At 35.9% G+C, this 12,230-nt stretch overlaps 1 protein-coding gene across 5 annotated transcripts in view; it reads left to right on the top strand.

The window, feature by feature from the left end:
• LOC124543002 (discoidin domain-containing receptor 2-like) overlaps positions 1 to 12,230 on the top strand; it is a 66,489-nt gene that overhangs the window by 34,922 nt on the left and 19,337 nt on the right. For 4 of the 5 annotated variants that reach the window (XM_047120988.1, XM_047120985.1, XM_047120987.1 and 1 more), the window contains exon 3: positions 7,285 to 7,390. The exons of the other annotated variant lie outside the window; for it this stretch is intronic. In XM_047120988.1, coding sequence (XP_046976944.1) covers positions 7,285 to 7,390 — 106 coding nt within the window. The remainder of the gene's footprint in view (positions 1 to 7,284; positions 7,391 to 12,230) is intronic. 5 annotated transcript variants of the gene reach the window in all.

The following is a 12,230-nucleotide window of genomic DNA, read 5'->3' as shown; positions in this document are numbered from 1 at the left end:
CGTAGTAGCTCCGCGGCGACAATGGCGGCTCGCGTCATGGATGACGATTTTGAAGAATGCTCGGCGAACGGAAGGCGCGACCGCCTCTCGGGCTCCAAACGACAGCGCGCGGAATAAACGAGTCGACGCATGCTGTTAAATTTTGCGGATTCCAGATGCACGGTAAAGTTTCGTGGAAGCCGTCGTCCCGCTTTATTATTCGCTCGGTATCGATTTCGAGAAAAAGTACAAAAAAACGTTTTTCGGTCCTAAAACGCGGCCGATCGAAATCGCCCAAAGCATGATTTACAGGCGTCCATTACCCGCACGGCGCGGCTCCCATATCGATCTCTCGAACGTGTAATTATTACAACCGTGTTTACAATTATATCTATGTATTGAATAGTTTCGAAAGTCATTACCGGAGTACCTGAGGGACCGCTGCCTTTGATCGATACGAAACGCCCGACTGAAAATTAGTGATCCGTTAAATATAAAAGAAGTCCAACGGTGACAGCCCTCACCGACTTACAATGAAAGTAATTAAAATAATAGTTTCGACGACATCACGCGAAGTATTTTTCAGTCGTAAACCTCTTTTTATACGCACACAAAGCTTTGCTTTTCGTAATGTTTGTTTGTTTATGTACGTGACCAAGTAACGAATACGTTTCGTGGAGCGACGGATGCTCTGAAATTTATACGAACGAGTGCCAATATTGTAGGCGGTTTAAGTCGACATTCAATCGTTTTATGTTAAAAATATTATTGCCTATTGTGGATGTATATGAATGAGTAGCGAGTCGCCACTGCGCTGTTTATTATTCATTAGACGACTACATGTCACGCAAGAGCATAGGCACGCACGAGCCCGCCGCTTCTCAAACTTTCCTCGCTCTATAAATTTGTTATTAGCTTATTTATACATGCGAGTTAGCTTTTTATAATTACATCGAGCGCATACGTTCGATTCTGTTATCGAGTCCGTAATTTTAACGCTCCGCGTTCGCTCCGAATATTCGTTTTATTACGGACTAACTTTGAGAACGAGTGGTCGAAGTAAATGGTATTGCTTAAAGCGGGATCATTTATTCGCGTTTATTAATATTCAAAACTGGCTTTATGACGTTTGCAATTTGTTCCCAAGCGCTCGGTCCTCGGCAACGAGAGGTAGCCGGTACTCGGTAGGTACTCGAACGTCGAGACACGCAAAAAGCGAATTCTATTTGCATTTGACCTAAAACTGCCTTTTGTACTAGGCACAATGAGATTCTATTCGCTTGGAGACAAACTTTTACCGCTGTTTTCAAGTTTTCAGTTACACCTTTAAATTGTCAGTACCAAGTTCAATATAAGACATTTTAAACTTTCCTTCGAAAATACGTTCGTTCCAGTAATAACTCGAAAAAAAAATTTAAAGTTGCATACTTTTCTATAATTTTGCCATTTTATGAAACTAAATCTTACGAAGGTATGCAAATAAATAACAGGTTATTATGAATTTATTTCCTGAGTTGATTCTCGTTACTATGGATATACAAATGTTTACTCGTAAAATAAATGCTCATGAAAAACTAACCTCATAACCTCGCTGGTTGGAGGCGTCTTTCACGAAGAAAAAGTAAAAAAGAAAAAAAAAACAATTTTCTCTTTTCTACGAGAGAAAAAGTCGTTCAATGGTTATTATTTATCGTACCGCAAACCCCTTGATCACCTAGTAGGTAGTCGCTCTCTTAGCACCACTTAGGGAGTCGTCGAGGGGTGGGTCGTAGTAGGCGATTCCTGCGGACGTGAGCGACATTCGATACCCAAATTACCCCGATAGTTACTGCCAGCCAGCGGCTGTGGGATGATCTTCGCTAGTGCGTTTGACTTTAACAATATTGAGCCTTCTACGCTTTAATTACTTCCACAGACTGCAAAAGCCGTCCAACACTGCTACATATTTGCTTACATTTTGATGAAACGATTCTATTTTCAGCTCGGATGATATTATTTATTGAATATTTGCAATATGAACTGTGTAACATTTAAATAGTTCCCCGAGAGTGACAAAAGTAAGCGTAAGCGTCATCGGAATGCAATTTCCATACTTATCAGGATATTCCGAAGCTATTGTTCGTTTCATCCACGTGTGGACGAGGACGGGTTTACACAACATTCGAGCCGACTGATTAATACATATCTGTCTTCGGTCCCTTATATTACTAAGCATTGTTACACAATGAATATCAATTACGAAAAGTTTACTTGTACTGGTGTCTAAGGCCGGGTGCAGATAGGGCGAAGGCGTGCGAATGCAAATTAATGTTTGTCGTGTTCGTCGTTTAACCGTCGGACAAGAACTATTACATATTTATCAATCTGAAATTAAAATGATCTACATATATCTGAATTGTTAAATCACCTACTGAAACGATTCGGTTTAGTTGATTGAATACGACGATGCTTAAAGAACAGTTTCAATCAATCCGAACACTTCTTGTATGTTTATAACAGTTAGTCATTAAAATACGTACATATATATATCTATATGCCGCGTTTGTAAGCGATAAACTCGACAACTACCGAGCGGATTTTATACGATTTTCGATTACGTGATAATGGACGTAGTGGTTCATTAGGTTTTGTGTAAATTGGCTGAAATATAACAATGATTGTAAAATGTGTCAGAAAAAAAATTACCGCCTACCAATAGCAAAAAAAATATTATAATAGAACGTATTATATTGACCCTTATTTTACCCGTGTGAAGTCGGGACTGGTAGCTTAGAAATTAATATAAAATGACAGTAGAAATGTCTGAAATACTGGGTTAAAAAATATATTACCACTGAATAAATGTTATCGAACGTATTCGTAATCAGAAAGTAAAAGTCGACGAGTCTATAATTTAGCCGTGTGTTGTGATTGTGGAGCAATTCCCATGTTCACTTGTCCACTGTAATATTGTTCGTTGTGTTTGTGTATTTGTGTACGTATTTGTTCAGCAATAGGAATCACTCGTGTTTATTTATTTAACAATGTTCTTGCTTTCTTTTGTAACGTCAATTGGTTTTCAATCAAGTTTTATCAATTTTTTAAAATTTTACAATTTCTCTCTTATTGTAAAATTGTGTTTAATTTTGTCCGGTAAATATGATTTGTGTGTTTGTATAAATGAAAAGTAAACAATCGATTTTTTAAAAAAGGAATTCGTTATTAATAGTAAATATTTCTGGAGCAAATATTTAGTCTTTCCCTTGGGAGTTGTTTCAACAAATTTAATTTCATAGAAACTATCCGTTATATATTAGGTGCCTAGGAAAGCTAATGGTTTTGTCATTATCATATATTTTCAAGCCGGTCAATACCCATACACAATACATTAACAAATGCTTTAATTATATAAATCAATACCAATAGCAACGACTGAATGTTTCAATAATATTTTTATGTACTTATTTATAATAAATATACATTTAATTTATTCATATTCAAAGTTTAAACGTAGAAATACAAAATGTGGATAACATTTAGATAATTTTAGAATGATATTTTAATGTTAAAATAGTCTGCCATTCGTGTATCTAACATAATTTCCCTACAATTTATTGATAGAATGCAATAGGGCTAAGTTAAGAGCGCGAAGCGAATTTACGATTTAGCAATAAATTGCCTCGATAAAAAATGTATAATGTCTGCGAATTAAACTTTAATATTCATGCTGATTGAATTAATTTTGACATAACGGGTTTATGTCGGCCTCTCAGTTAAATATTCAATGAGACGTCTAAATCCTCGTCAAAACAGGATTAGTTCAGAATTATTGTTAATTTATTAGCACCACAAAAGTATTTATAAAGCTGAAAGTTCTATGAAAAATTGGCACGCTCGCGCCCCTGTCTCGGCTAATCATACATTCCGTTGACGACTCGACTTATCAGCGACGCCACTGACCAATTAAGGGCCACTGCGCTATGCACTCCATGAATATGTATAGTAATATCTTAGAGTGGTCTGTCTGTACATTTTCAATTAAAGAACTCTCGCCGCAACTAGTGTGGTCAGTTATGATATGTGACATTCGTGTCGAGTTTATTATTTCAATATCGTTTATGAAAATATATTAAATATTATATTGTATTTTATAATATGTTTGTTAAACTTTTTATATTTTCTTTTATGAAAAAGTATAGTACTTGACTACGACGGTTACCACGCCTAGATTGCTTTACCTATTGAAACGATTTCGAGTGTATGCAATCGCGACTTTTTTATTACAAAGCATTTATTCGGCCTGAAGCGAACGTGGCGCCACCTTAAGCAGAATTCTGATTAAATTGACATCTCTCGGCGACTCGTTAGTAATGAAATGTGAATGAGTTACAGATACTTCCCGTCAAAACGATATAAGCCGTTGTTTGTGTTGCTTGTCTGAGAATTAAATTTGGACAGAATTCACTTTAATAACTCGTTCCGAGCTGGTTCTGACGGGCGTTTTCGCTCAACGGGAACCTTAAAGTTTAGAACAACACGTAAGCTGCATTTCATCACATTGTTTGCACGAGGGCTTAGCAGACGGAGCCGTGTATACAAATATGTATGTTTATTTACTCCCGCACCGCCGCACGCGATATCACTTGATAGATTGACTAATGGTTGACCCCTCGGAAATTATAATATACATGCTCGATGAGAACTTCGCCTGACGACTTATGACTTACGTTTATTTCATTTCGACTACTTAGCCCTGTTTTTGTTAGTACATTATGCTCGGTTAGAATGTGATAAGAGGCATTTCGGCTAAAAGCAATGCTTAATTATTTTTCTTTAAACAATACGTAAACCAGTCATATTGTTGCATGGAATGTACGTGTTTCTACGGAACCTCAGTTACTGCGTATAGCGTGCGCTGTTTCATCGATAGTCATTATCATATATTATACGAATTGCTTGAATTATTTTTATTAATAAAATATAGCAGTGAATCAATCTGCATAGCGTTTTGTGCATCGCTTCGCAGCGTCACGTAGAGGTAACTTAAATGAAACTGTTAGACATGCGGAAATAAGTACTTATTTGCTCACATTAAACACTGCGATGCCGGCAAAGCCTTTGAACATTTATACGGAGCTAGCGAGTGTACAGGTAACAGAACTCATTTTGAAAATATTTCATATTAATGTAACGTGTTTTGCGTTGTCGGCGAACATCGTTACGAACATCTCCCGTATAGATTTGTGTCCATAGTTCGCATCGTACGGACGAGTACCAACTCTGTGAAATATACCTTTCAGAATATTTCGATTCACTGGCAAATATGAAATTTATTGGTTTATTTTGCTTTTGATAGAAGTAAAATATTGAATAGTAAAAAAGTATGAAGATTTTTTTGTGATGTTTCGTTTTTTTTATTATATTTACATTTCTTCGAAATGAAACATAGAAGCATGGTAAATAAAATTACCTTTACGTTTGTGTTTTTCGCTCAGCGGTTGGAATGTACTATTTGCTATGCAAATGTTTATGCGATGTGCGCTTTGCGAATGTTACATCAGTGGTTAAGCGATTATGTATCTTTTTGTACCAACAACCTTTTATATTCAACCTCGTATATTTATATTCATATATATAAATTGCCTTATATATCATATCATGTCTACAGCTGGGCTTAATTCTCTTTCATTTGTTTGTAAATTAAAATATAAACTTTGTCTTAATTTTATAGCTGGCAGTTTTGATTTAATAATAGATCAATTTTATAAATATATATGTTAATTATGTTTTTGTGTGAGTGTCTCGTCGGGATATGAATGTAGTGAGTTGCGAGATGAGTTCTCCGCAACATAATTTAATTAGTGGCGAAGATTTGATTGGATAAATACGTCGCTCGGTTTGGTGTACCGTCTGAGATGAGAATGAGCTAATTTTACCCATGTATGACAAAGTCAAAGAGGTATTGCCTCCTTTGTTATGTGTTATCAATTAGAACCTTTTTACTCCTAAATAAATCTGAATACATTGTGTTAGCTTAACAGCTTTTCTAACATTAAAAGTTGTATAGTTTTAATCTAGGTTTAAGCCTCATTAAGTCTTCGATTTACTCATATATATATTAAAGTTTCCTATTTTTTCTTTCAACAATAAAATACTAATTATTTGATGTTTGTTTTCTTCGAGAGTCAATGTTTAGTTGACCGACTGCCTCGTGGTGTATGTAACTGCCTAACATAGCGTATTTATAAATGCCTGCCTTCCAGCCGTCGCAGATCTCAAAAGGATCTTATCGTGATGTTAAAAATATAACCGGCGCCGGCGCAGTTTGCATTTCAATCATTTCTTTTTGACGGTCGCCGATCACGATCGCGATCGATTCACGAATATTCGTCTACGCGTGCGATGAATAAATCCCACTTGCCACTTGATTGACATAATCATTGGAACGGAAGTGGAAACGCCGTGACGCGATCGGACGGATGATCGCGTTGCGTGATCGTATCGATACATTACGACTCTCATCTTGTGTGATGTCGGTGCACTGTCGCACTTCCGACTGTCTTGTCGCCGTTAAAACCCCCGAGATTACCGTTAAACTATCATTTGTGAAGCTGCTGACAGACTACAGCTCTGCCACAGTCACTCAGTCATACTGCAGTGGACGTAGCCTTAAAGAAAATTATTTGGGCTTTTAATCGCGTGTGTTCGATTCTTAAATGTGTATCCATTGAATAACATAAGTATATTACAGTTAGTAATGTAAGCTTTGTAAAATTTTTCTTGTTTTTAAAATATTTTGCCTTCGACCTAATTCGATGTTTCATTCGTGGAGTCGGGTACTTTAAATAATTAATTCTGATGATAGAATGTTGCTGTGTTCTACTATCTGCGAATAATAATGGTTATTGTTTTTCCATTGCAGATAAAATAGAAAAATGTTTTTTGTTTTTAAATATTTTGTATTTATATATGTCGCAAGCGAATTTAATAGCTTAGCTTATTGAATGTCTCAAAAATATACTGTTATACTAAGCGTTTGTAAATGTTGTGTAATATTTTATATTGTGACTGCCTGTCAGTCCTCGCATCACGAAGAAACCGCTGTATGTATTTTAATGAAGCGGTTTGTTTCCTGGGTCAATATACCGGGTAATTGTTAATCTCGTGTATACAAGTATTATGTATAATAAAATACAATCAACTATAGACTTGTATAAAACAAATCGCTCTATTTATTCAGTTGATATATTTTTACCGAAACTAAGGAATTCGACTGAGAAATAAGTGTTGGAATGTTTATATAATGAAGTCGCCTCTTGCTTCCAGCTCAATGTATCGCGCCGCTCGGCATAGAGAGTGGGCTAATCCCGGACCGAGACCTTACAGCCAGCTCGTCCTTCAACGATGGCAACGTCGGACCGCAGAACGGACGGTGAGTACCAAAGACCAAGATCAGAGATGTATCTATGACTATACATCGTGGTGTTGCTATGTTTGATATAATTTAGTTATTACTGCGAATGTAACTCTATATGTTCGTCTGTTGTTCGTTGATGGCTAATCCATTGAAAATAGTTTGTTGAAGTTTAGTATGAAGCTCGAACTGTAAGGATGGACATGGAATGCATTTCTTTGCGTAACCCTTGACGACTGTCCTCTTAAATGCGAGCGAATTAATATAAAAGTTAGTAAAACAGTGTTTTGTTGCTAATCTAAAGTCCAGGCGAACAAAGTAGCGCGGACTCGTTGAGCAAAAGAAGTTTCCTCTGTTATATTAATATTACTTGTTAGCATTCATTATGTGTAACATCCGTTTTGTATCTTAGGGGCCGCCATTAAAATGCGCTTTCAGTCGCAAGAGATTTAGCAAAAGTGAATGTTATCATATACGTGCGATAATTTCGTACCAATGTTAAATTGTTTCGATACATCTTTTACTAGAATCTCTCTTATATTTAAAATTTCAATCGTTCCACGAAGGTCTTATTCTATATAGAACGAGTAATGTTACGATCAATCTTTACTAGACAAACTCTTTTAAGAGTCTACCTTTAGAGAGCGGACTTGGTTAAAAATGATGGACTATTCGAGCAGATGTTTCTCTAAACCTACACGAGGTTTTAGAACGTTTTTATCAAATAAGGATTTATTATTATCGTCCCAGATAAGTTACAACCATTTCGGAATAATGAAATGGTCGATGTCAAATCAAATTGTTAGCGGGAAAAAAGATTTGTTTGATCAAACTATAGGAATAATAGCGGTTCCAAAAACCTGTGCAATTAAAATATAATTTTAATCACGTGTAAATAACTCTTTTAATAAGTTGCTAAGCTATATGCATTTAAAAATATTCCCTACAAGCCGTGTGTATGTATTGAAGCAAAACAATAAGTATTTACAAAGTATACATTGAATGTAAACGAGGACTCCATTTCTCGGACCATCGCGCGATTTCCGAAGCCTCTCCTCTGACTTACTCCTTTATTTTTACAGAACGCCCCAATAAAAGTCCCTGTTTTTTCATGACATCCTACATTTCAATATCTGACTTTTCATTTTGTAATAGAAAAAAAAAATTAATTTTCAAATACTCTGGGGCAATATTCAAATATTTCTATTAGTTTTCAATATTTTGCACAAACACTTGATGTGAACTCATGAAAAGCCAGATGGCTCCAGGGTTTTCAAACGCTGATTTCACATTGAAAAACTATTAATGCCTATTCTGCAAGCTCTCCATATTAATTTGACCCAGTGCAATTGAAAGAGGACTTTATTAGGTCGTGTGAGAATAAAAGCTATTGTTACCGCCTGCAGAATACTTAGCAACCGGTTTCGTTGGCTGAATGGGCTTTGAAACAATGCATGCAATGCGTGCGTTTACGATTACAGCTCGGCGAACTTATTAGCCGCATTCGGGTAATACTATCGATCAACCGAAAACATTGCAATATCCCTTCGTTGTACCCTAACAAACTTAAGATTTAGCAGCAAACAGTGTAATCTTTGAGTTTGTTTTATTTAAAGCCATTAAATATCTGCAGTGCCGACTAAAGACAAGCTGATTTAGTGCAGCTTAACGTTTTAGCACTTAATAACGAGGCACTGAAGCTGAATATCGCCCGATTCGGTCGCGTGTTGTGAAATGAGTACGGGATGATATCAATTACGAAAGGCGCTCCTTAACGCATCATTGATATCTCGGGTGGCCAGATAGAAACGCGGGTTCCGGGACACTGTTTTTGATAATATGCTTACTTATTTATTATCATTATTTATATTCATTTAGATAACCTGTTCATATTTAAAAAGGGTATATAAAATTAAAAATAATAAATCTTGTAGCAATCCGATCAAAAATGGTCTTTTGTATAATTATATTTTATCTCATAAGCATTTAGCTCTAATAGGTGTACGTAAAATAACAATTAATTCTTGTAAATTTCTCAATATATTAATTAATAATTTTCCGTGTCTCCGAGTCGATCTGGTAACCCTGTAGAAACGTCAAGTTGAATGCGCGCCAATAAGCATTAATAAGTGAAGCGAGTCACTTTGATTGGCCGGCTATCGTCATGACACACCATATCTGAATGCACAAATAACTTGAAATAAACAATAATCAACGACCGAAATAAATATTCAGGTCAAACTTATCTTTGTTATGAATCTGATTTATATGAAAATATTTTTGTCGTGAATTCACAGCATACTTTTACTTGTACGTACGTAGTAAGTTTTAAAGCACGAGGTTACTATGGATTCCTTCTGATGTTTTTTGGAAATATCAAGTTATTAAAAGTTGTTAATATTTGCGAGTACTCTGAGAAATATATTATGTCTTCTTCTAAATGTAGAGTTAAGATCTGCTTGTTATTGAATTTCGCCAGCACTCGTCACTATGTTTTCCTTTACCAAACGAACAGAAAAGAATAAATATAGAAATACAAAGTTTCATTATATGAGATTTAAAAGATTCGATTTATCCAGTGACCCGTTTAATTTCAATTAGACGACCGACATCGTTATTCACGATTATCGGGTGTTAAACATGCAGGGCGTTTTATTGAGTGTGCTCGAATGACGGCCATCATCGATTGCGGTCACAGCTGGTGAGATGGCAACGCCACTTCGTTCAACATCAACGTCGGCGTCTCGTTCGCGGTTTCAGTAGACTAATCATTTAAATTGATCAACGGTAACTTCGATCTGCAGAAGCGATAGACCTTTTATAAGATGCGGCACACGAATCGGGATTTTCCGTAAATTTGTCGATGTTAAAGTGACCCTATTTTTAAGAGTATGCGTCAATAAGCGGTAATGAGTGAAGCGAGTCACTTTGATTGGGCGGCACTCGCCGTGACACACGATAAATGAATGCACTAATAGCTCGTAACTATTCTCGAGTCTGATTGCTTGTCAGCTCACCGTTGATACGTGTTGTAACTTGTAATGTAAGTTCAATGAAAATATTGTGCCAGCGGCGTCCGTCGTTCCGTGCGATTCTTATCTTTTGAAACTAAAAAATCGTTAAGTGGAAATAATCCAAAGGTTCTCGTGACGGGTACAGAGACTATTACTATAAACTTGCTGATCATTCTCGCAACAACGGACCAAGTCTGATCGACGAGATATTTCGTATGAAGATAACTTGTATTCGTTAAATTTTTATGTCTATACTAATTTAGCTTCGCCCAGAACTCGACCCTGATCATTATTGAAAATTGAAGGAAATCATGTGTGCTATGAATTTGGATGTTTCAATGTTTTTTCTGCTATTTCATACTACATTCGTTAATTGATAAACAGAGGTTAGATAAGACAATGGACTGATTTATCTTTGTCTACTTACCGAGGAAAATTTAATACGCATGCTTTAGTTAAAAGGCAACCAAGAAATTGTTATATTATAAGGTATATGAATTTATATTGCGAAGCAGAGTGGAATTTTCGAGACTTGAATGCGACATTATCTTCAACCAATAATGCAAGTATACTATGACAATATCCTATCGTGGAATTTCGTGTTTAAGCTGAAAGAATACTACAACTATGTATGATCGAGAAGAAATAAACAATGAATACAAAAAGCCGTCTATAACCGCGAGCATTGTCTTGTTTCAAACGTTAAATACCTAAACATTGCTTGTAAACAAAGTTTGTGTGGATATAGATTAAGTATGGTTAATGCTTGTCCGCGTGTGTGGTCGATTTTCAGCCTTGTAACATGTGTAGATTAAAAGTGTTTGTTCTCAGAAAACGTGTTCATTACACACGAGAGATTGTTTTAAGTTTCGGATTATTTATATTATAACGATTAAAAGATCGTACGAACTCGCATGCAATAGGAAGCAACTTTGATATATTTAGAGCTATTTGTTTTGGTCCAACAATTGGTCCTTCGCCATCACCGGGGCTTGGGCGATATGTTTTATTTTATAACATACTGAATACCATTTTCTATGATTTAATATGTTGACAACAACAAAGTATAGCTGGAATAAGAATTGATTTTTTAATATAATTTAATAATCGAAAACATTTTTTTTATTTTACAATTGATATTTTTCAGTACAAAATTCATTTTTGAGAAGATTGTGTTCCGCAAATTTGACCATAGATAAAAATCTAAAGAAAAAGAAATTCGAAATGGACAAAATAAAATAACAATTGAAATCATACCAAAACGCCTTAAAATTGATACGGAATCCGTAGCAGTGGCCCTAGGTCTACAGGTCTTATGTTCGTCGAACACTATGGAATTAGGCGTAAGCCTCGCTCGTGACCGATTACAGAGGGGCCGATAAGACGCTGCCTGGATTAGCCTTACTTAGGTTACTTCTTAACGCTCGCGTTTAACTTTCATTTTTTAAATTTATATTTGAATTTTTTATCAAGCTACATTTACGTTAAGCCAGTTCAAGATAAGGTTTATATCAAAAGTTGCTGTTCTAATTTTCACACTCAAATATTGAAACTACGTACAAGGCAACCGTAAACACATTTCCTTTGTACGACTCTGTCTGAGAGATGTATCTACTGTTTGTGGCGGTGAATAATTGGTAAATGGGTGGTCTATTTATTTCACAGCCGAACGGCAATAAATTGTATTTGTGTGGTCAGGATGAATTGTATACGAAGGAGTTTTATTAGAAGTGCAAGAACCTTAACATTGTTGTTATAACTAGGGCCCATGGGTGAAAGTCACTACTTACCGTCAGAGTTTAGTTTGACCGCCTATCGTCGCCGTCTTTAACGCCTTCCCATAA

The sequence above is a fragment of the Vanessa cardui genome, chromosome Z (assembly GCF_905220365.1).
Source record: "Vanessa cardui chromosome Z, ilVanCard2.1, whole genome shotgun sequence".
Classification (NCBI taxonomy): Eukaryota; Metazoa; Arthropoda; class Insecta; order Lepidoptera; family Nymphalidae; genus Vanessa; species Vanessa cardui.
The sequence above is the reverse complement of the archived record's forward strand: the minus strand, read 5'-3'. Positions and strand labels throughout refer to the sequence as shown.